We start from the raw sequence: 24441 nt of genomic DNA on the forward strand, positions 1-24441 counted from the left end.
AGCTAATTTTATGTTATATGAATATGTGAATTTCACCTCAATAAAACAAACAAATGTAAAAGTAGACACCGTTATTCAATGGTGAAACTTCAGAAGTTTGTCCATTAAAACCACAAAAAGACAAGAAAGCCTGTTTTACCTCTAGTATTCAAATTGGGCTGCAATTCCTAACAAATTAAATTTAACAAGAAAAAGAAATAATTGATTTTAACTATCTTTGTAAGGTTGTGGGAAACTAGATTAACATCGGAAAATCAACAAGAGTCTGCAAATACCACAATACTAATTTTAATACATATTCAATTAAAATCCAAATGGTATTAATCATAGATTTTAGAAACAGTTTATAAAATTCATGGAAGACTAAGAATTACAAAATAACTAACATAATTTTGAGGAACAAGAAAGGGTACTTTTAAAAATTTTATTTTATATTAGAGTATCGTTGATTCACAATGTTGTGTTAGTTTCAAGTGCACAGCAACGTGATTTACTTATACATATATTTATTCTTTTTCAGATCCTTTTCCCATATAGGATATTACAGAGTATTGAGAAGAGCTTCCTGTGCTATACAGTAGGTCCTTTTGACTATTTTATATATAGTAGTGTGTGTAGGTTAACTCCAACCTCCTAATTTATCCTGCTGCTTTCCTCTCTGGTAACCAACTTTGTTTTCTAAGTCTGTGACTCTGTTTCTGTTTTGTAAATAAGTTCATTTGTATCATTTCAAAAGATTCTATATGTAAGTGATATCATATGATATTTGTCTTTCTCCATCTGACATACTTCACTTAGCATGATAATCTCTAATCTTGCCATGCTGCTGCAAATGGCATTATTTCCTTGTCTATCATGGCTGAGTAATACTGAGTGTATATATATATATATATATATATATAAAACACATCTATATTTATATTATATATAAAACACATTTATATGTATATATATGTATTTCAGTTCAGTCGCTCAGTCGTGTCCGACTCTTTGTGACCCCATGAATCACAGCACGCCAGGCCTCCCTGTCCATTACCAACTCCCAGAGTTCACTCAGACTCACGTCCATTGAGTCAGTGATGCCATCCAGCCATCTCATCCTCTGTCGCCCTTTTCTCCTCCTTCCCCCAATCCCTCCCAGCATCAGAGTCTTTTCCAATGAGTCAACTCTTCGCATGAGGTGGCCAAAGTACTGGAGTTTCAGCTTCAGCATCATTCCTTCCAAAGAAATCCCAGGGCTGATCTCCTTCAGAATGGACTGGTTGGATCTCCTTGCAGTCCAAGGGACTCTCAAGAGTCTTCTCCAACACCACAGTTCAAAAGCATCAATTCTTCAGCGCTCAGCCTTCTTCACAGTCCAACTCTCACATCCATACATGACCACAGGAAAAAACATAGCCTTGACTAGACGGATCTTTGTTGGCAAAGTAATGTCTCTGCTTTTGAATATGCTATCTAGGTTGGTCATAACTTTCCTTCCAAGGAGTAAGCGTCTTTTAATTTCATGGCTGCAGTCACCATCTGCAGTGATTTTGGAGCCCCAAAAAATAAAGTCTGACACTGTTTCCACTGTTTCCCCATCTATTTCCCATGAAGTGATGGGACTGGATGCCATGATCTTCGTTTTCTGAATGTTGAGCTTTAAGCCAACTTTTTCACTCTCTTCTTTCACTTTCATCAAGAGGCTTTTGAGTTCCTCTTCACTTTCTGCCATAAGGGTGGTGTCATCTGCATATCTGAGGTTATTGATATTTCTCCCAGCAATCTTGATTCCAGCTTGTGTTTCTTCCAGTCCAGTGTTTCTCATGATGTACTCTGCATATAAGTTAAATAAGCAGGGTGACAATATACAGCCTTGACATACTCCTTTTCCTATTTGGAACCAGTCTGTTGTTCCATGTCCAGTTCTAACTGTTGCTTCCTGACCTGCATACAGATTTCTCAAGAGGCAGGTCAGGTGGTCTGGTATTCCCATCTCTTTCAGAATTTGCCACAGTTTATTGTGATCCACACAGTCAAAGGCTTTTATAAAAGTCAAAGGCTTTTATATATATATGTATTTATATATATATAAAACACATCTCAAGAAGGGGTACCTACAGTACTCAATTTCAAGATATACTAATGTAAAGTCTTATTATTAAGGTAGTATAGTATATTGATAGAGGGAAAAACAGGTCAATGAAACAGTATAGAAACTTAGAAACTCACTCTAACATACATGATAGTAAATATTACAAATCAGTAGGAAAAGGGCTAATGAAATACTGGCCATTAATACAGAAAAATATTAGATCTCTTAACTCACACACAAAAATAAACAAAAAAAATTTCTTATCAATTAAAAAGAAATAGGATAAAAACAATAGGAAAGATCTGATGATAAGGAAGAATTTTCTAAATAGAAAACAAATTATAAAGGAAGATAGTGACAAATTTAATTCTATTAAAATTAAGAACTTCTGTTCAATGAAAGGTGATAATCTAAGCAAAATGCTAAGTAAGAGACAGATATTTCTTGTGTCAGTTCAGTCGCTCAGTCATGTCCGACTCTTTGTGACCAAATGGACATGCCAGGCCTCCCTGTCCATCACCAACTCCTGGAGTTTGCTCAGACTCATGTCCATTGAGTTGGTGATGCCATCCAACCATCTCATCCTCTGTCGATCCTTCTCCTCCTGCCTTCAATCTTTCCCAGCATCAGGGTCTTTTCCAACGAGTCAGTACTTTGCATCAGGTGGCCAAAGTATTGGAGTTTCAGCTTCAACATCAGTCCTTCCAATGAATAATCAGGACTGATTTCCTTTAGGAGGGACTGGTTGGATCTCTTTGCTGTCCGAGGGACTCTCAAGAGTCTTCTCCAACACCACAGTTCAAAAGTATCAATTCTGAGTGCCAAAGAATTGATGCTTTTGATTTCTTGTATATAAAACGTAAAAATGATTAGCATACAGAGTGAGATGCTATATCCTGCTAGCATACATATTAGCATATAGTATGTGGGCTTCCCAGGTGGCGATAGTGGTAAAGAACCCACTTGCCAATGCAGGAGACGTAAGAGACGTGGGTTTGATCCCTGGGTCGGGAAGATCCCCGGAAGGAAGGCATGACAACTCACTCCAGTATTCTGGCCTGGAGAATCCCATGGACAGAGGAGCCTGGCAGGCTATAGTCCATAGGGTTGCAGACAGTCAGGTACGACTGAAGTGACTTAGCACACATGCACAGAGTACATAAAGAACAACTACAAGTTAATTAGAAAAATGCAAATTACCCAATAGATTTAGGCAAAATATATGAAAAGGCAATTTACAGAAAAGGAAGGTTGAATGATCAGTAAAGGTATGAGATGATAACCTCACTGGCAATCTACGAATGCAGTTTAAAACAACACGATACAATTTCATATTAACCATGTTAAAAACTACTACACCTGACAATGTCAAATGTTGATGAGGTAGAAAGTTGGGGCCATAAATACCAGTTTATAGGGGCAGTGGTAACAGATAGTCAGGAGTAAAGAAAGCAGAGTAAAGAAATATTTAGGATGGTAAATAGAATTTAACTGGAACAGGGATTAAGGGAAAGTTAGAGTGAAGAATGACCCAGTTTTATGGGAGATGTAGAGAACGTGGAGGTAAGAATCTACTCAATCAAAATATAATGAATTTCTTTTTAGCCTGGGACATCTAAATAGAAATATTTAGCAGATACTTGGACATAACCCTTTGGAGCTCAGAGATGTTAGAGTATATTATATATTTCATGCTCACCATCAACTGGCAGATTAGCTATCAGATCTTCATGTTCTTTTTCTGTGAGCTTAATTCCCATGTTTCCAACAACTTTGTTCAGATCATTGACATTAATCATCCCGCCTTAGAAAAAGAGAGTAAATTAAAATGAGGCAAATTAAATGACTTCAAAACATTAAAAATATAACTCTATCCATGAATTATTTTTCCAATAGCCATTATTACCTCAGAAATGTAATGGAAAAGCAGTAATAAAAATAAATCATATTCATGACTGAAAAAGTAAGTAGCAGAGTTATAAATAAAATTTCTCTTTTTAAAGTTGGGCTTGAGGGAGTAAGAGAACATACCATAAAATTTCTTAACGATTTTTAAACTAGAGCTGAAGCAACTAATCTCATAGATTTCTGAAGTAACAGGTTATTTTTATCACATAAACTCTCAGGTTATTTGTGGCAAATTTCTAAAATAACTAACTTGCTATATATAAGTAAATTTGAAATGTTTTTTTTTCACCTGCTAGATGCAAAAATATAATAAAGAATATTATCTGATAAAATAAAGATATTTAGGGATGTATAAGTAATGAATCAATAATATTCACAGTATAATGTTATAGACTCAAGAATTTAAGAGGTATATTCTTACCTTTGAGAGACTTTACTTCATCCAAAACCCTATTTTGAAACACCTGTCCAATAGCTACAAGAAAAGGCAAATTCATGTCAGAATGAAAATTGTATGGTCATTCATAAAAGAGTATTTTGTATTTCATAATTCTATAAATATATTTTTCATAATTTTCCTTAAAATGTTATTTTAACTAGAAATTTTAAAAATGAAGGTAGAAATAACAACTTTTAGAAAGGTGGCACGTCCCTATGATCTGTGTTACTCAAAGCGACTGTGAGTGTGGGCTGTGCCGAGGCATGGTCCTCACTGCCACCATTACACCCTCACTGCCACCACCACCCCCATCAGAATCACGGCCACAGTAACAGCACAATAGGTAACTGTTACTGAAATTTTACCTTATACGAAGCACATTTCAAAGTGCTCTATCATTTTTATCCTCTTTTTATAAATGAGGAAATTGACACACTGAGGTTTAGAAGAAACTTGTCTAAGATAACACAGAAGATAAGTAGTGGAGCTAGGATTTGAATCTAGGCATTCAGACACAGGGTATTTTGCTCTCAACCACTCTGCTATATTGTTGTTCCCCATTTTTTAAATATGTACTTATTTATTTGGTTGTTTCAGATCTTAGTTGCCAACCTGTGGGATCCTTGTTGAAGTGCATGGACCTCCTAGTTGTGGCACGCTGACTCAGTTGTTCTGTGGCACGTGAGAATCTTAGTTTCCTGACCAGGAATCAAACTTGTGCCCACTGCATTGTAAGACGGATTCTTAACCACTAGATCACCATTTTTTTTTCTCTGACTTCTTCCTCTTCCTTCTACTAGTCTTTCACTCTTCTCATTTTCCTTTCTTTCCTTGTTTATAATTAGGTTTTATAATTAAGTATAAGTAATATTAAGTCAGGGCTTCCAGTGGTAAAGGTTGTGCAGGTGGTAAAGAATCTGCCTGCCAGTGCAGGAGATGCAACAGATGTGGGTTCGATCTCTGGGTTGGGAAGAACCTCTGCAGTAGGACATGGCAACTGGCCCCAGTATTTTTGCCTGGAAAATCCCATGGACAGAGGAGCCTGGTGGGTTACAGTCATGGGGTCACAGAGTCGAACATGACTAAGCACACACACACACAATATTAATTGCTTTACTCATAGCCACAAGGTTTAATGACTTAAAAAGTAAATTTAATTGACAGTTATATGGTTTCTACACAGCTTAGAATTTTTTTTTTCTAAAGTTCAGAAATTTCTAGAGGAAATTTCATAGGGAAGTTTTATAACTTCTTAAAAAGGCCACACAATTAGGCCTGACTGGCAACCATGTGACTCACCATCAATTGATAGGATTTTCTTCAGCTCTGAGCATTCCTTATCAGCCAGCTCAATTCCCATGTTCCTAAGAAGATTTGGAAGGTCATTGACATCAACCTTTTTTCCTTTGAAGAGATGAGAATATAGATATTTGAGAGTTATATGGCCTATAGCTAATGATTTCAAATAATGAAATATTCATGCCTATGAAGAATCAGGGTCTTCCCTGGTGGCTCAGAAGGTAACAATTTGAGAACATGCAAGGGCAGAATGCAATATATCCATATCAGTTCAGTTCAGTCGCTCAGTTATGCCCAACTCTTTGCAACCCAATGGACTGCAGCACGCCAGGCTTCCCTGTTCATCACCAACTCCTGGAGCCTACTCAAACTCATGTCCATTGCATTGGTGATGCCATCCAACCATCCTCTGTCGTCCACTTCTCCTCCTGCATTCAATCTTTCCCAGCATCAGGGTCTTTTCTAATGAGTCAACTCTTCTCATCAGGTGGCCAAAGTATTGGAGTTTTAGCTTCAGTTTCAGTCCTTCCAACGAACACCCAGAACTGATCTCCTTTAGGATGGACTGGTTGGATCTCCTTACAGTCCAAGGGACTCTCAAGAGTCTTCTCCAACACCACAGTTCAAAAGCATCAATTCTTCAGCACTCAGCTTTCTGTATAGTCCAACTCTCACATCCATACATGACTACTGGAAAAACCATAGCCTTGACTAGACAGACCTTTGTTGGCAAAGTAATGTCTCTGCTTTTTAATATACTGTCTAGGTTGGTCATAACTTTCCTTCCAAGGAGCAAGCGTCTTTTAATTTCATGTCTGCAATCACCATCTGCAGTGATTTTGGAGCCCAGAAAAATAAAGTCAGCCACTGTTTCCCCATCTATTTACCATGTAGTGATGGGACCAGATGCCATGATCTTAGTTTCCTGAATGTTGAGCTTTAAGCTCACGTTGTTGAGAAACTCAATAATAGATCAGAGATAATAACATAATTTTAAAATGTTCCCAATAATTTAGCAGTTTTTACTGATCACCTATGAATAAAAGAAAGTGGTCAGAAGGAAGTATGAATTGTCCACAGTGATACTAAATCTAGGCTGAGAGGAATTTTTTTCTCCTCTATTTAAAAACTCAAGTAGGCCATTATTAATTTTTTACCAGATTTATTGAACAGGTGTGAATATTTTTCACATATTATGGTCAATTTAAATATGTATAGTTGTAGAGACCTGAGCAATCATCACTACAATCTAAAACATTTTTGTAACCCTAAACCTAATATCCATTAAGCCTAGTCCATCCCTCTCTACCATCCCCAGTACCAGGAAATATTGTCTATTCTCTGTCTCTATAGGTTTACCAATAATAGACATCTCAGATAGATGAATCATACAATATGTGATGTCTTATGATTGACTTCTTTTACTTAGTGTAATATTTTCATTGATCCAAGGCACTTCAGCCCTAATTCAGTTTTAACTGTATTTAAGAGTTTATTTCTAGATCATAAAGGGGGTAAACCTAAGAATACAGTCCTTGGATCATGGAGTCTGGTGTAGGAATGTGGATTTTATGGAAATAGGGAAATAATGAAGCATTTCATACATAATGACCAGAATGTCTGATGGTCCATTACTGAGAAAGGGAGTAAGCATTACCATGCAGTTATGGAACATGTCCCACATGTCAATACTCTCTCACCTCTGACCTACTCTTTTCTATATTTTTGCATTAACCTATTTCCAGACTGTTTTTCATGCAACTTTTCCCTCAATTGCTTTTATCTTGCCTCACTTTTTATAGTTCTAATAACAGTTCTGTCTTCATTTTCATGATTCCTTTAGAACCAAAATTAAAGGAGTTGTTGGCTTATGTTAATAAAATGATGAGAAAAAATATTTTCTTATTTTCTCTTTTTAATTCATTTCTAAGCTTTTATAAATGTTAATGGCACGTAAGATTTTTTCCAGAAGTGATTTTATAGATACTCACATCTCAGGTTATTTCAACAGTGCAAAAAATGTAAGCACTCACCATCAACAGGCAGATTCTCTAGTAAGTCTTTACTTTCTGTTCCTATAAGCTTCATTCCCATGTTTTGCAAAACAGTGTCCAGTTTACTGACATCAACGACCCCTCCTTGGGAAAAAGAGAGGAAAATAAGCAAAATTTAATAAACTTGGAATGTGACAAAAAGCAATGAATTACTGTATGTTATAGATATTGACGCACAATGAAGTACATTTAGTTGTACAAAAAGTGTCAGTAATGAAGGTGGAATTAGAATTTTTTTTTCCCTTGAGCCTTTTTTGGGGAATAGTCTATATAATTAGCTTTTAAAGATTATGGCATAACTTCTAGACCATTTACAGAATTAGAGAAAATAAGTCACATACTTCTGCCAATAGGAACATGTTCTTATTTCCTGAACTAAAAGATGTGACATTATGATTCATGATATAAGAAGTATATGTTTTGTCTTCACCTCTGTACGAGCCAGCTCCTAAAACCCTTGTAATTTCCTCAGTGATAAAAGTGATGGGAACATCCTTTGTTATAATATTTGGTCTTTCGTCCTCAGTTCCTAAAATAGCTTCAGATCACTAAAGGTGAAAAGAATGTCTTCCATTATTCTTAAAAAGCCCCTTCCAACCACACCTGAGTTTATGGTATGCTAATGAGGTGCTTTTGGAAAGCCCCTGGATGATAACCACAATATACGGGGCTAGTTGCTGGAAGAACAAACCACGTGATTGGAACTTTCAGTCCTATTCTTGAAACTCGGGGAAGAAAAGGGGCACTGGAGGTTGAGTTAATCACCTATGGGCAAGGACCTCATCCATAATGCCTACATAATGAAGCCTCCATAAAAATCTAGCTGAGGTAGTTTGGAGAGCTTCCAAGTTGGTAAACACGTGGAAGTACCCGGAGGGCAGAGAGGGCACAGAAGCTCTGTGCCCCATTCCACATACCTTGCCCTGTGCATTGCTTTCATCTAGCAATGCACAGATGTATAAGCTGGGTTTAGAAAAGGCAGAGTAACCAGAGATCAAATGCTGTTTTAATACCATGTAAAACTATTATAGAAAATCTCATACAGGTGCATAAACTCTCCCCTATGGTACAGTAGCATTTACAATACTCACCACTAAGTGGCAGGTGTTCTTTCACATCTTCATGTTCCTCTTCTGTGAGCTCGATTCCCGGGTGTTCAAGGATGGTGTCTAGGTTATTGGCCTTAAACTTTCCTCCTTAGGAAAACATATAGGAGTAATACATGAAAAAAAAATGAGTTTAAAATATCAAAAATATTTTGCACGGGAATTGTCATCTGACTATGTATGCTTTACCATTATTATATATGGTTTTGAAAACAAGAAATGTACTTATGTGATTATTATCTAAAAGCATCAAGTAATCAATAGAAAAAAATCATAATTAAAATATTTTCTTTTAAACTTTAAATTGGGTAGAAGACTGTACTATAAATAGCCCATGAAAAGATAGACTCTAGGATTTAATTATACATCATAAGGAATAGGAATGAGCTTTGATGCCAGGGATCTAATTAATTAACTAGCTAATTAATTAATATATTATAATAAGTCAAAATTATGAGGTAACTTTAAAAGTATAAGTAGACTCTCACTGCAATTTTTTTGAGGTGAAATTCACATAACATAAAATTAACCATTTTGAAGTGAACAATTCAGTGGCATTTAGTACATATTAACAATGTTGTAAATAAATATTTACATAAAGAAGGCTGTCAGTTAGTCAGTTCAATGACTCAGTCGTGTCCGACTCATAGACTGCACCCTGCCAGGTTTCCCTGTCCATCACCAACTCCCGGAGCTTGCTCAAACTCACGTCCATCGAGTCGGTGATGCCATCCAATCATCTCATCCTCTATTGTCCCCTTCTCCTGCCTTCAATCTTTCCCAGCATCAGGGTCTTTTCCAATGAGTCAGTTCTTCGCATCAGGTGGCCAAAATATTGGAGCTTCAGCTTCAGCATCAGTCCTTCCAATGAATATTCAGGACTTATTTTCTTTAGGACTGACTGGTTTAATCTCCTTGCAGTCCAAGGGACTCTCAAGAGTCATCTCCAACACCATAGTTAAAAGCATCAATTCTTCAGTGCTCAGCTTACTTTATAGTCTAACTCTCACATCCATACATGACTACTGGAAAAATCATAGCTTTGACTAGACATACCTTTGTTGGCAAAATAATGTCCGCCTTTTAATATGCTATCTAGGTTGGTCATAGCATCACCTGGGAATCCCCCTTTTCATTGGTGGTTTAGTTGCTCGGTTATGTCCAACTCTTAAGACGCTATGGACTGCAGTTCACCAGGCTCTTATGTCCATGGAATTTTCCAGGCAAGAATACTGGAGTGGGTTGCCATTTCCTACTCCAAGGGATCTTCCCAACCCAGAGAATGAAGCCAGGTCTCCCACATTGCAGGCAGATTCTTTACTGTCTGAACCACCAGGGAAGCCCTTTTCATTGTCTTTGTTGATCTTGAATTATTATTTCAAAACAAGGAACAGCAATCAATGGCAAGACTAGATGACAGTCCCAAATAATGGCTATATATTTTTTCTTTCATAATTCTGGATAATTTTATTACAGCAATATTTTTAAAAGTACCATTATAATCTCAGATAGGTCTCTTAAGCTAAAAAAATATTTTTCTATTATGATAATTGATAGCTCCACATCTAGCCCCACTTTTCCTAATGGATACATTGTCCCACGCAAAGAAAATAAGACAATGAAGATCACCTGCATATTCTTTCTGGTAGATTGAAAGTGATAAAAATTATAGAATGAAACAAAAAAATATTTTAGGGAACAGTTCTGTCCTACACAATGATGCAATTAAATGCATCTTAATAAGATAAGCAAGTATTAATTCAATTAAGGTTGTAAAATAGTCAGGAAATGTTTCAAACACTTAGCCTCACTGGAGTGATCTCAGGTTTATATCTTTAACTTTTGTTTATTTAGTTTATGAATTAATTTAGCCCTAATGTGAAATTTACTGCTCTTTAGAGTTTGTCTCCAGCCCATTGAGGGAGATTAGAAGTCTGGGAACATAGTCCTTGGACCACAGAATCTGGTTCAGGAATATAAGGATGTAAGCAAAAGCATGAGTGGCTGAGCATTCTTGCATTCCTTGCATGACAGCTTGAATTCTTCATGGTCCTTTCCCTTGGGGTATCTGGAAGACTCTGCCCTTCTCATGTGGTATAGGAAATAAGTCCCACACTTATCACTTCTCCTTTATTCTGTTGTCCTAAAGTCCCTGGAAATAATGGTGGTGATAGAACTCTTTTTTAAAAAACTATTTTTATTTTTTTGGCATGGTCTAACTTCTTATTTTTTTATATAAATTTATTTATTTTAATTGGAGGCTAATTACTTTACAGTATTGTAGTGGTTTTGCCATACATTGACATAAATCAATTTCCCACATTTGGCTAAGCTGTCTTTTCTATTAAAAAAAATTCTTGTGTTAAAGGGAATGTATACCATTCCCTTCCCCCCACAGTGCTGTCTTTCTCTAGTTCTATCCAAGTCTAATAGTGGCACTGGCCATGAACTGAATCAGAATTGCTGAAAATATCAAGGGACAAAACATGTTTACTTTCTTACCCGTGGCGGATGCATGTTGATGTATGGCAAAACCAATACAATGTTGTGAAGTAAAAATAATAATAACAATAATAATTTTTTTTAAAAGTTTATTTTTTAATTGAAGTATAATTGCTTTACAGAATTTTGTTGCTTTTTGTCCAACATCAACATGTTTACTTTCTGTCTTGAGTCATCTTTACCGTCTTCTGTCTCAATGTCAAGTAAGAGTTTTCAGAGATTACTTTTATAGAAGCCCATATTCTCCAGACACCCTGAACAATTCAAATATGTCTTAAATACTTACCATCACCTGGTAGATTGTGTGTCAGATTACTAATTTCTTTTTCTGTAAAGTTCATCCCCATGTTTTGCAAGAGTAGCCACTTTATTGACATCAATAATCTTATCTTGTGAAAAAGAAAAGCATGTACAAAAAACTTATTGGTTCTACAGTGTGACCATTGATGTTACTTTCTGTGCATTATGATTACAGCTTTGTCTGTATAGTCAAAGCTATGGTTTTTCCACTAGTCATGTACAAATGTGAGAGCTGGACCATAAAGAAGGCTACGTGTTGAAGAATTGACGCTTTTGAATTGTGGTGCTGGAGAAGACTCTTGAGAGTCCCTTGGACAGCAAGGAGATCAAACCAGTCAATCCTAAAGGATATCAACCCTGAATAGTCATTGGAAGGACTGATGCTGAAGCTGAAGCTCCAATACTTTGGCTACCTGATGCAAAGAGTCAACTCATTAGAAAAGACCTGATGCTGGGAAAGATTGAAGGCAGGAAGAGAAGGGGATAACAGAAGACGAGGTGGTTGGCTGGCATCACTGACTCAATGGACATGAGTTTGAGCAAACTCCAGGAGATGGTGAAGGACAGGGAAGCCTGGTGTGCTACAGTTCATGGGGTTACAAGAGTTGGATGATTTAGCAACTGAACAACAACTTCTTCATCCACCTTATCAAGAAGGCCAAGATTTAATAAGGTCTGTTCATATATATACCAAGGGGGTCAATAAGGGTATTTGAATTAGAATTGATATATTCAAAATGGTTAAGCAGGTTCTTCATTATTTACAGCAAATGGTAAAATAAATGAAAATGAGTAAAGTTTATTTTTCTTTTCTGAACTCCCAGATTTGATACCTTAACTCCTAACAAAAATTGACCAGCAAGCTGTTCCCATTCATTTGGATGACTATGTTATTCAGACCCATCTTACTGCTTAAAACAACTAAAATCTTGAATAAAATATAACAAGCATCATTTTGAAAGCAACGAAGAGCTGAAAGAGAGTAAGGAATTACTAGTCCAAAGTCTCATGAAAAACAGGAAGCTAGGCAGGTAAGCATAGTGCCAGGAAGAGGCACTTCCTCTTTTTCCTGGAGCTTCTTAATGAATCGCTCACAATGTTCATGGGGCACTCTTACTGTGCACACCTACTGAGGCATGTATGGCATCATTTATACCCATGGAGGCCCAAACTACAACAAATTGGGCACAGCATCATCATCACATGATCTAATCTTGACTCAGAATAATGCCAGTCCATATTGAATGTGGAAGATTTTGATGTTCAATCTAAATTTGAAAGGATAGTTGGTATTTCTGTACTAAAGAAAATAAGAAATAATGGTGCACCATATACCTTTGTATTTCTTCATGTTGGGGTTTTTGACTAGGCACGATAATAAGCAAGTACATGCAATAAGTACTCTGACCACATAAGTGATTTCCAAACCCTAAGAAATCAATAATCTCCTCACTTGGGAATATATTACACAAAAAATGGAAGATTTTAAAAAAATAGACAAATATCCTACTAATAAAAGTCACACAGAAAGACATTCCCATTAAGAACAGCCAGACCTGGGGGAAGCCATATACTTATGTGTCTAGGGGAGGGGAATGAGGGCCTAGGGTTAGACCAACCTATATTAAAACATGATAAAGCTGTCGTATTCAAAACAATTTAGTATTAGTGTATGAATAATCAGACCAATAGGACAAAATATGAATTCCCAAAACAAGCAAGTACATATAGAAACTAAGTATACAGTTAAGATGGCATCTCACATTATAGGGAATGAAGATAGAACTTTAAATAAGCAATTTGTGACAACTGTTTGTTGTTGTTGTTCAGTTACTAAGTCAGGTCCAAGTCTTTGTGACAATTGTATAGCTATTTTCAAAAAGATAAAATAGATCTCTATTTCCTGATAGAAATCAATGTAAAATGTACAGTATCACATATGAAGTATTCTTGTCAAAAAAAAGTTAAAATTGAAAATAATTAAACCCTTAGAGCTGACTTCTAGTTATAGAGAATACAAGGGCTAGAGGAACAAGACAGATGAGAAAACAAATTTAGTAAATGGGATATTCTACAAGATAACTGGCAACAGATACAGTTTCTTCAATAAATTAGAGCTTTAGTAAAAGAGGGGGAGGAAGGAGGATCAGCTTTATATTCCATGATATTCAAGTGTCTTAATAGATACAGGATGTAAACTTTGGTGTTTGACTTAAATAAACTATTAACAACTGTAAAAATATTAGAGATAAGAAAATTTTAAATTAAATTATATAATGGCATTGAAGTAATGTAAAAAATGGTCTGTATTTTTAAGAGATGCATATTGAAGTATGTAAGAACAAAATGATGTTGGAACTTGTTTTGAACTATTTCAGTCAGAAAAATAAAAACAAAAATGAAACAAGTGTAACAAAATCTTCATACTTGTTGGTGACAGGAACATGTGAGAAAGAATAATTATATTATTCTATTACTACTTTTGTGTATTTTTGGAAATGCTTATTATGCCCCAAAGGTGGAAAGAACCCAAATGCCTATCAACTGATAAGCAGATAAAGAAAATATATATCCATACAATGGAATATTATTTGCCAACAAAAAGGAATGAAGCAGCATACTCATGTTCATAGCAGCAATATAAACAACTAGATGTGGAAGCAACCCAGCGTTCACTGATGGAGGAATGGATAAGCAGAATGTGGGATACACCTACAGTGGAATATTACTGAGGCTTAAAAGGCAGGAAATTCGAACATATGCTATAACATAGGTGAACTTTGAGGACATTATGCCACGTGAAATAAATCAGTCATTCCACTTATATGAAATTAGAGGGATAGAAAGTCATAGGGACAGAAACAGAATGGTGGCTGCTAGGGGCTGGGGATAAGGGGCAGTGGGGAGCTTTTGTTTAATGAATATAAAGTTTCAGTTTGCAAAATGAAAAGAATTCTGGAGATGGATGATGGTAATGGTTGAAATTAAAAGACGCTTACTCCTTGGAAGGAAAGTTATGATCAACCTAGATAGCATATTCAAAAGCAGAGACGTTACTTTGCCAACAAAGGTCCATCTAGTCAAAACTATGGTTTTTCCAGTGGTCATGTATGGATGTGAGAGTTGGACTGTGAAGAAACCTGAATGCCGAAGAATTGATGCTTTTGAACTGTGGTGTTGGAAAAGATTCTTGAGAGTCTCTTGGACTGCAAGGAGATCCAACCAGTCCATTCTAAAGATCAGTCCTGGGTGTTCATTGGAAGGACTGATGCTAAAGCTGAAACTCCAATACTTTGGCCACCTGATGTGAAGAGCTGACTCATTTGAAAAGACCCTGATGCTGGGAGGGATTGAGGGCAGGAGGAGAAGGGGACGACAGAGGATGAGATGGCTGGATGGCATCACCGACTCGATGGACATGAGTTTGAGTCAACTCCGGGAGTTGGTGATGGACAGGGAGGCCTGGCGTGCTGAGATTCATGGGGTAGCAAAGAGTCGGACACGACTGAGTGACTGAACTGAACTGAACTGAACTGATGCTGGGAAAGATTGAAGGCAGGAGGAGAAGGAGATGACAGAGGATGAGATGGTTGGATGGCATCACTGACTCAATGGACATGAGTTTGAGTAAACTCCGGGAGTTGGTGATGGACAGGGAGGCTTGGCGTGCTGCAGTCCATGGGGTCGCAAAGAGTCGGACATGACTGACTGAATTGAATGGTTGTACAATAATATCAATGGACTTAATATCACTGAACTGTATACTTTAAAATGATTAAGATAGTAAATTTTATGTTATGTGTATTTTATCACAATAAAAATATTGAAAAAAAGGCAAAAAATAAGAATGAATTAACTGATACATACAATACAGATAAACCTGTACATACTAAGTGAAATAAGCTAGTCACAAAACCCATAGATTATACCATTTATTTGAAATGGTAAGGCAAATCTACAGAGACAGAATATAGATGAGTAATTACATAGGGCTTGTAGGGTGACAGCTAAGGGGCATGAGATTTCTTTTTGGGGTAATCTGGGTATTCACAAAGTCCTTTGATAACTCTACTAACTATAATATAATTGTAGTTAGTCACAATAAAGTAAATTATAATCTCAAAAGGGACACCCACTGGCTCACATTAGAAGGACAAGAGGGTAGAATGAGGAGATGACAGAAAATAAACTAAAAGAAAGTAAAAAAACGTTATATTTTGTATATAAAATTGTTTTTCCATTTATGTCATTGAGAACTGAATAGACTGCAATGGATTATAAGCTTCCCTGAGAACATGGGCTCCTAAATGCAAGTAAATCAAGTATTTCTTACAAGAATAGAAGACAGTTAACTCTGTGTGGGTAACTCTGACAGCACTGTGGTATTAATAATTGGTATGAAGAGTATAATTGTAAGCAAATGGTTGAGGCATCTGTCAATAGGCTACTGTAAGTACCAGCCACTAGCACTCTTTTTGTTTTTCTCTCACATTGAATAGAAACTTTTTTTATTTATTCTAATTCTTTCATTAAATATTTATTATAATATGTGAAAGGTACTAAGATGAGGGAGGGATAAAGATGCAAAATCAAGATCCAGGTATGGTCTCTGGCAAAAGAAGCTCACATTTTATAGATGAATGGTACTCATTTGTAATACAATGAGTTAAGAGTTGAGTGAAGGTTAACTCTCAGGATTCCAGCTTATATTACTAAGATAATAATGATGGTACTATAATAGTAAAAAAGTATGGAAATACGAGTCAAGTTAGGGTCCAGAGTTTCTCAATTACTGGACATGCTATTGGTATTATCTGTGGAACAATTCTTCAGTGTGTTGAAAAGTCCCATTAATTGTAGAGGACTTAGTATCCCTGGCACTCATGCGTGCGTGCTCAGTCGTGTCCAACTCTTTGGGACTCTATGGACTGCAGTCCGCCAAACTCCTCTGTCCATGGGATTCTCCAGACAAGAATACTGGAGTGGATAGCCATGCCCCTCTCCAGGGGATCTTCCTGACCCAGGGATCAAACCCACGTCTCTTGCATCTCCTGCATTGGCAGACAGATTCTTTACCACTGTGCCACCTGGGAAGTGCTCAGTAATTTAATACTAATATTACCCAATCTTAAAATCACCTGTGACAACCAAACATGCCCCCAATATATTTCTAAAAGCCCCATGTGGCTGCTTTCATAAAGTACCACAATGATTCCCAAACTAAAAATGAGATGACAGAGTTGGTATTTCTTCTTAAGATAAAACAATATTGCCTTCTAAAGGTTTTTTGGACAGTTTTTGTCTTTCACCTAGATAGGAAGCAGAATAGTTACAGAAATTCTTACCATTAATTGGCACATTGTTCACCAACTCATGTTTCTTTTCTTTGAGTTCTACTCCCATATTTCCAGGAACTTCTTTCATGTCATTGACAACCTCTCCTTCAAAGCAAAAGAAATGGAGACTTATGGTATTATTGTGAATGGTGCCATGATTTGATATAATGTATAATATCATATATGAAACGAATCGCCAGTCCAGGTTTGATGCATGATACTGGATGCTTGGGGCTGGTGCACTGAGACGACCCAGAGGGATGGTACGGGGAGGGAGGAGGGAGGTGGGTTCAGGATGGGGAACACGTGTATACCTGTGGTGGATTCATGTTGCTGTATGGCAAAACCAATACAATATTGTAAAGTAATTAACCTCCAATTAAAATAAATAAATTTATATTTTTAAAAAAGACTGTCTTTGCAGCATTACAATCAACTGCAGGATAAACAGGTACCTGACCTAACAAATAGGCCATTGGCACTTCAGATAAAGACTTTCTTGTTAATTCTAGTATAATCTCTGAATGATAATCAAGGCAACAAAACAAGCAATTATGAGAATAACTTTGTAGTAAATTAGGATGATATAGATTGCTGATATAAAATAAGCTTTATTAGCAAGTACTTGCTTTATTATGAGTTCAACTCTAATTTTACCAAAACTTTTCTTCACCATTTGCTGTGTTGAACTAGAATTCAGCTTTCCCATCATATAAGAGAAGATATGCTAATTATTGGCAAGAAGTCCAGATAATGACTTTGGAAACAGCAAAGTACAGTGACGTTTTATTGCTAAAAGTTCTAGTATTTCAGTATCTAACTCTAGGCATTTATACTTTTTTAAGGAGTATGGGAGTAATAGATTTTAAAAGCCCATACAATCATAATGTGGAAAGAGCATTTAATTATAATTTAGTGGAAAGAATTCAGTTCTTAGCTTGTTAGTAGCATCTTCCTCTTTCCTTTAAATTAATTAATTATTTTATCTGTGCTGGGTCTTCATTGCTGTCGTGGGATTTCTTTAGCTGCGGTGAGCAGGAGCTACTCTTCACTGTGGTGCGCCAGCTCTAGGGCACAGAACTTCGGTAGCTGCAGCTTCCCGGCTCTAGAGCACAGGTTCAGAAATTGTGCCACATGGGCTTAGTTGCCACGTGGCATGTGGGATCTTCTCAGACCAGGGATAGAATCTGTGTCTCACATATTGACAGGCAAATTCTTTACCACTAAGCCACCATGGAACCCCTTCCTCTTTGTTTAAATTTATTTTTTATTGAAGTATAGTTGAATATCAATGTTGTGTTCATTACTGCTGTAAAGCAAAGTCAGTCAGTAATAATATATATATGTGTGTGTATATATATATATATTTCATATTCTTTTTCATTGTGGCTTATTACAGGATGTTGAATATATTTTCCAAGCTATACAGCCATATCTTGGCTATTGTAAATAGTGCTGCTATGAACACAGGGATGCCCATATCTTTTTGAATTAAAGCTTGTCTGGAAATATGCCCAGGAGTGGGATTGATAGATCATATGGTAATTTTATTTTTAGTTTGCTGAGGAACCTGCATACTATTTTCCACAGTGGTGACACAAACTTACATTCCTACCAACAGTGTAGGAGGGTTCCCTTTTCTCCACAACCTCTCCAGCATTTGTTATTTGTAGACTTTTAATGATAGCCATTCTGACTGGTGTGAGGTGGTACCTCACTGAGGTTTTGATTCACAATTCTCTAATAATTAGCAATGTTGAGCATCTTTTCATGTGCCTGTTGACCATGTGTATGTCTTCTTTTGAGAAATATCTCTTTAGGTCTTCTGCCCATTTTTTTTTATTGGGTTGCCTATTTCTTTGCTATTGAGTTATATGAGCTATTGTTATATTTTGGAAATTAAGCCATTGTCAATCACATCATTTGCAAATATTTTCTCCCATTCTGTAGGTTGTCTTTTTGTTTATTGTTTACTTTGCTGTGCAAGAGCTTGTAAGTTTGATTAGATCCCATTTGTTTATTTTCATTTTTATTTCTATTGCCTTGGGAGACTGATACAGGGAAACATGGGTACATTCATGTCAGAGAATTTTTTGCCTATGTTCTCTTCTGGTCTTTTATGGTGTCATGTCTTATATTTAAGTCTTTAAGTCATTTTGAGTTAATTATCGTGTATGGTGAGAGGGTGTGTGCTGACTTCATTGGTTTACAAGCAGTTGTCCAACTTTCCAAACACATTTTACTGAAGAGACTATCTTTCTCCCATTATATATTCTTGTGTCCTTTGTCAAAGATTATTTGACTGTAGGTGTACGGATTTCTGGGCTCTTTATTTTGTTCCATTGATTCACATGTTTGTTTCTGTGCCAATACCACACTGCTTTGATTACTGTAGCTTTGCAGTATTGTCTGAATTCTCTACTTCTAATTCAGCGTCTACTAGTACATGAAGAATTGTGATATAGTAGATATTAAGCTGCTTAGGTCAAGGACTATGGTTGTTTTTACTTGCTATTGTATCTCTAGCACTTAGCAGAACATCCAATATGTGATGCTTAGTAATATTTATTGAATGAATAAATGGTAAAAACAAAAGTACCAATTTTAATATCAGTCAATCAGTCATTTCAGTCACTCAGTCATGTCTGACTCCTTGCAACCCCATGGACTGCAGCACGCCAGGCCTCCCTGTCCATTACCAACTCCCAGAGTTTACTCAAACTCATGTCCATTGACTCGGTGATGCCATCCAACCATCTCATCCTCTGTCATCCCCTTCTGCTCCTGCCTTTAATCTTTCCCAGCATCAGGGCCTTTTCAAATGAGTCAGTTCTTTGCATCAGGTATTGGAGTTTTAGCTTCAGCATGAGTCCTTCCAATGAATAGCCAGGACTGATTTCCTGAATGAATATTCAGGACTTGTTGGATCTCCTTGCAGTCCAAGGGACTCTCAAGAGTCTTCTTCAACACCACAGTTCAAAACCATCAATTCTTCAGCACTCAGTTTTCTTTATAGTCTAAATCTCACATCCATACGTGACTACTGGAAAAACCATAGCTTTGACTAGATGGACCTTTGTTGGCAAAGTAACGTCTGCTTTTTAGTATGCTGTATAGGTTGGTCATAGCTTTTCTTCCAAAGAGCAAGCATCTTTTAATTTCATGGCTGCAATCACCATCTGCAGTGATTTTGGAGCCCCCCAAAATAAAGTCTGTCACTGTTTCCACTGCTTCCCCATCTATTTCCCATGAAGTGATGGGACCAGATGCCATGATCTTAGTTTTCTGAATGTTGAGCTTTAAGCCAACTTTTTCACTCCTCTTTCACTTTGATCAAGAGGCTCTTTAGTTCTTCTTCACTTTCTGCCATAAGGGTGGTGTTATCTGCATATCTGAGGTTATTGATATTTCTCCCGGCAATCTTGATTCCAGCTTGTGCTTCTTCCAGCCCAACATTTCTCATGATGTACTCTGCATATAAGTTAAATAAGCAGGGTGACAATGTACAGCCTTGACGTACTCCTTTTCCTATTTGGAACCAGTCTGTTGTTCCATGTCCAGTTCTAACTGTTGCTTCCTGAACTGCATATAGGTTTCTCGAGAGGCAGGTCAGGTGGTCTGGTATTCCTATCTCTTTCAGAATTTTCCATAGTTTATTGTGATCCACACAGTCAAAGGCTTTGGCATAGCCAATAAAGCAGAAATAATGTTTTTTGGAACTCTCTTGCTTTTTCGATGATGCAACAGATGTTGGCAATTTGATTTCTGGTTTCTCTGCCTTTTCTAAATCCAGCTTGAACATCTGGAAGTTCATGGTTCACATACTGTTGAAGCCTGGCTTTGAGAATTTTGAGCATTACTTTATTAGCATGTGAGATGAGTTCAATTGTGCGGTAGTTTGAGCATTCTTTGGCATTACCTTTCTTTGGGAAATTTTAATATCTTATTTAAGCCAAATAAGTACTATCAAAAATATCAGCCCCAAACCCCAGATTCTTACTAGGGCACAGTGATATCTAAGGCACTTACCATCAACTGGTATATATGGAGTTAGGTCAGTAGGTTTGTCACCTGTGAGTTTGACTGCCATGTTTCCAAGAATAGCATCAAGATCCTGAACATCAACTTGTAATCCTTAAAAAGAGAAAGATGTAAGGAAATTGATATAAAACTCAGAATATAATAAATATTAATGCCTATGTACTATGGTTATTAATTTCATCATAAAATAGAGGTCAAGGACATTTAAGGTTTAAAGAAGGTCATTAATGAACTAAAACTAATCTATTAATTTATATTACACAATCTGCTTTTTGTGAAAACAGATTGAAAGAACACTCAGGTTAATTTTAGCAGAAAAAAAAAATAACAGTTTTTAATATAAACATTTACACAAGTAACTATGTTCAGTTTGGTCACTGTATTTCACTACATGCTATGCTTAGTCGCTCAGTCATGTCTGACTCTTTGCGACCCCATGGACTGTAGCCCTCCAGGCTCCTCTGTCCATTGAGATTCTCCAGGCAAGGATAATGGAGTGGGTTGCCATGCTCTCTTCCAGGGAATCAACACAGGGATTGAACCCAGGTCTCTTGCATTGCAAGTGGATTCTTTTACCATCTGAGCCACCAGGGAAGCCCAAGACTATTGGAGTGGGTAACCTATACCTTCTCCAGAGGATCTTCCCAACCCAGGAATTGAACCAGGGTCTCCTGTATTGCAGGTGGATTCTTTACCAACTAAGCTACCAGGGAAGCACATCTCAATATATAATAGCCTTAAATTTTAATATATCCACAGCCAAAATTGAGGCAAACCTAAATTATTAGAACATCTCTTTAAAATAAAACAGGAGATTATTTAATCAATATGAACAGTAGTGTAAATCCTGACAGTGTTTTTTTTTCTTCTTTTTATAATTCAAGTGCACTTGCATCAAAGATGGTTATCTCGAATGAATACATTGACTGTCACACACCTCACAGCACTGAAGCGCCTTTGTTTTAGAGATCTTGGTTGATTTAGATTCCAATCATTTGAACCACTTATTATCTTTAAACTTCCACTCTTATGTTCTAAATTCACCAGTAAAGAGTGAGAACACAAAACCCTAGGCTCCCACCCTCAGCCTTAATAAAAGTGGAACTCCAGGCTCATGCACACTCTCTCTCTCCTTGCAACCTCACTATATGACCCCAGATGTACTGAGTAATTTCCTGGTCATGTAAGTAATAAGCCTTTGTTTTTCCAAAGTTTCCTGATGATTTATATTCAAGGGTATCTGGCAATTGTAACAATAATCACAAGGGCCAATCCAACCACAGCACTGGTTATTGATAGGCTCAGACTGGCACAAAACACATATATATGTATTAAAAGTAATTATGGAAATATATATACACACATATATATGAATGACAGCAAGCAATATTTAATGACAAGGAAAAGACAAGAGTGACACACAACAGTCTCCATCTGAATTTTCAATTTGTATCTCACCCACCTTTTGTAGCTTTCACACAGTTCAACAACCTATTCTTATATATTTTTCCATCAGATGTAGCTGTAAGAAAATAACATAATTTAGGTCATAGGAAAAAGAACTAGATATACTAAAGCAATACTAAATATCCAAGTACAGAAATATAGACCATAAAATAATTTGCTCCTAAAATTTACCTAATAATAAATAATAATAATTAATTTATTATTAATAATAATTGGAGCAAAAAATAATTTGCTCCTAAAATTTATCTTCTAGAAATGATAAAACAAAATGTAAGAAAAATTCTTAATATGGTAAATCTATCAATTCTTTGGCACCTGAGAAAATTATTAATACCTACTATGCTAAAGCAAAAATTTGGAAAACTCAGTAGTGGCCACAGGACTGGAAAAGGTCAGTTTTCATTCCAATCCCAAAGAAAGGCAATGCCAAAGAATGTTCAAACTACTGCACAATTGCACTCATCTCACATGCTAGTAAAGTAATGCTCAAAATTCTCCAAGCCAGGCTTCAGCAATACGTGAACCGTGAACTTCCAGGCGTTTAAGCTGGTTTAAGAAAGGGCAGAGGAACCAGAAATCAAATTGCCAACGTCTGCTGGATCATCGAAAAAGCAAGAGAGTTCCAGAAAAACATCTATTTCTGCTTTATTGACTATGCCAAAGCCTTTGACTGTGCGGCTCGCAATAAACTGTGGAAAATTCTGAAAGAGATGGGAATACCAGACCACCTGACCTGCCTCCTGAGAAACTTATATGCAGTTCAGGAAGCAACAGTTAGAACTGGACATGGAACAACAGACTGGTTCCAAATAGGAAAAGGAGTACGTCAAGACTGTATATTGTCACCTTGCTTATTTAACTTATATGCAGAGCACATCATGAGAAATGCTGGGCTGGAAGAAGCACAAGCTGAAATCAAGATTGCCGGGAGAAACATCAATAACCTCAGATATGCAGATGACCCCACCCTTATGGCAGAAAGTGAAGAAGAACTGAAGAGCCTCTTGCTGAAAGTGAAAGAGGAGAGTGAAAAAGTTGGCTTAAAGCTCAACATTCAGAAAACGAAGATCATGGCATCTGGTCCCATCACTTCATGGGAAGTAGATGGGGAAACAGTGGAAACAGCGGCTGACTATTTTTCTGGGCTCCAGAATCACTGCAGATGGTGATTGCAGCCATGAAATTAAAAGATGCTTACTCCTTGGAAGGAAAGTTATGACCAACCTAGATAGCATATTCAAAAGCAGAGACATTACTTTGTCAACAAAGGTCCGTCTAGTCAAGGCTATGGTTTTTCCAGTAGTCATCTACGTATATGAGAGTTGGACTATAAAGAAAGCTGAGCACCAAAGAATTGATGCTTTTGAACTGTGGTGTTGAAGAAGACTCTTGAGAGTCCCTTGGACTGCAAGGAGATCCAACCAGTCCATCCTAAAGGAGATCAGTCCTGGGTGTTCATTGGAAGGACTGATGTTGAAGCTGAAACTCCAATACTTTGGCCACCTGATGCAAAGAGCTGACTCATCGGAAAAGACTCGGATGCTGGGAAAGATTGAGGGCAGGAGAAGGGGACGACAGAAGATGAGATGGCTGGATGGCATCATGGACTCAATGGACATGAGTTTGGGTAAACTCTGGGAGTTGGTAATGGAGGCCTGACGTGCTGCAGTTCATGGGGTCGCAAAGAGTCGGACACGACTGAGCAATTGAACTGAACTGATGCTAAAGCAAAAACATTTCCTTATTTTATATTTTTTCTGACTCTCTTTTTTTCCCTCTACTAGTACAGTTTTATATCTCTCCCCTCCTTCTCCTATTTTCTATCGGCATCTGAATGGAATGAAAGATAACTATCAATGTTCCTCAGTCCTGATGTCAAGACTTAGAATTGATTGGGCTATTGATATATTTTAAA

General features: G+C 36.9%; 1 protein-coding gene across 1 annotated transcript in view; it reads right to left on the reverse strand.

Moving 5' to 3' along the window:
• Positions 1-24441, reverse strand: part of EFCAB13 (EF-hand calcium binding domain 13) — a 239483-nt gene that overhangs the window by 57495 nt on the left and 157547 nt on the right. The window contains exons 31-38 of the mRNA XM_055579601.1: positions 22522-22581; positions 21048-21152; positions 17028-17123; positions 8866-8970; positions 7754-7858; positions 5721-5825; positions 4404-4457; positions 3774-3878 (exon numbers count right to left, since the gene is read on the reverse strand). Coding sequence (XP_055435576.1) covers positions 3774-3878; positions 4404-4457; positions 5721-5825; positions 7754-7858; positions 8866-8970; positions 17028-17123; positions 21048-21152; positions 22522-22581 — 735 coding nt within the window. The remainder of the gene's footprint in view (positions 1-3773; positions 3879-4403; positions 4458-5720; positions 5826-7753; positions 7859-8865; positions 8971-17027; positions 17124-21047; positions 21153-22521; positions 22582-24441) is intronic.

This window comes from Bubalus kerabau, chromosome 4 (assembly GCF_029407905.1).
Source record: "Bubalus kerabau isolate K-KA32 ecotype Philippines breed swamp buffalo chromosome 4, PCC_UOA_SB_1v2, whole genome shotgun sequence".
Taxonomy (NCBI): domain Eukaryota; kingdom Metazoa; phylum Chordata; class Mammalia; order Artiodactyla; family Bovidae; genus Bubalus; species Bubalus kerabau.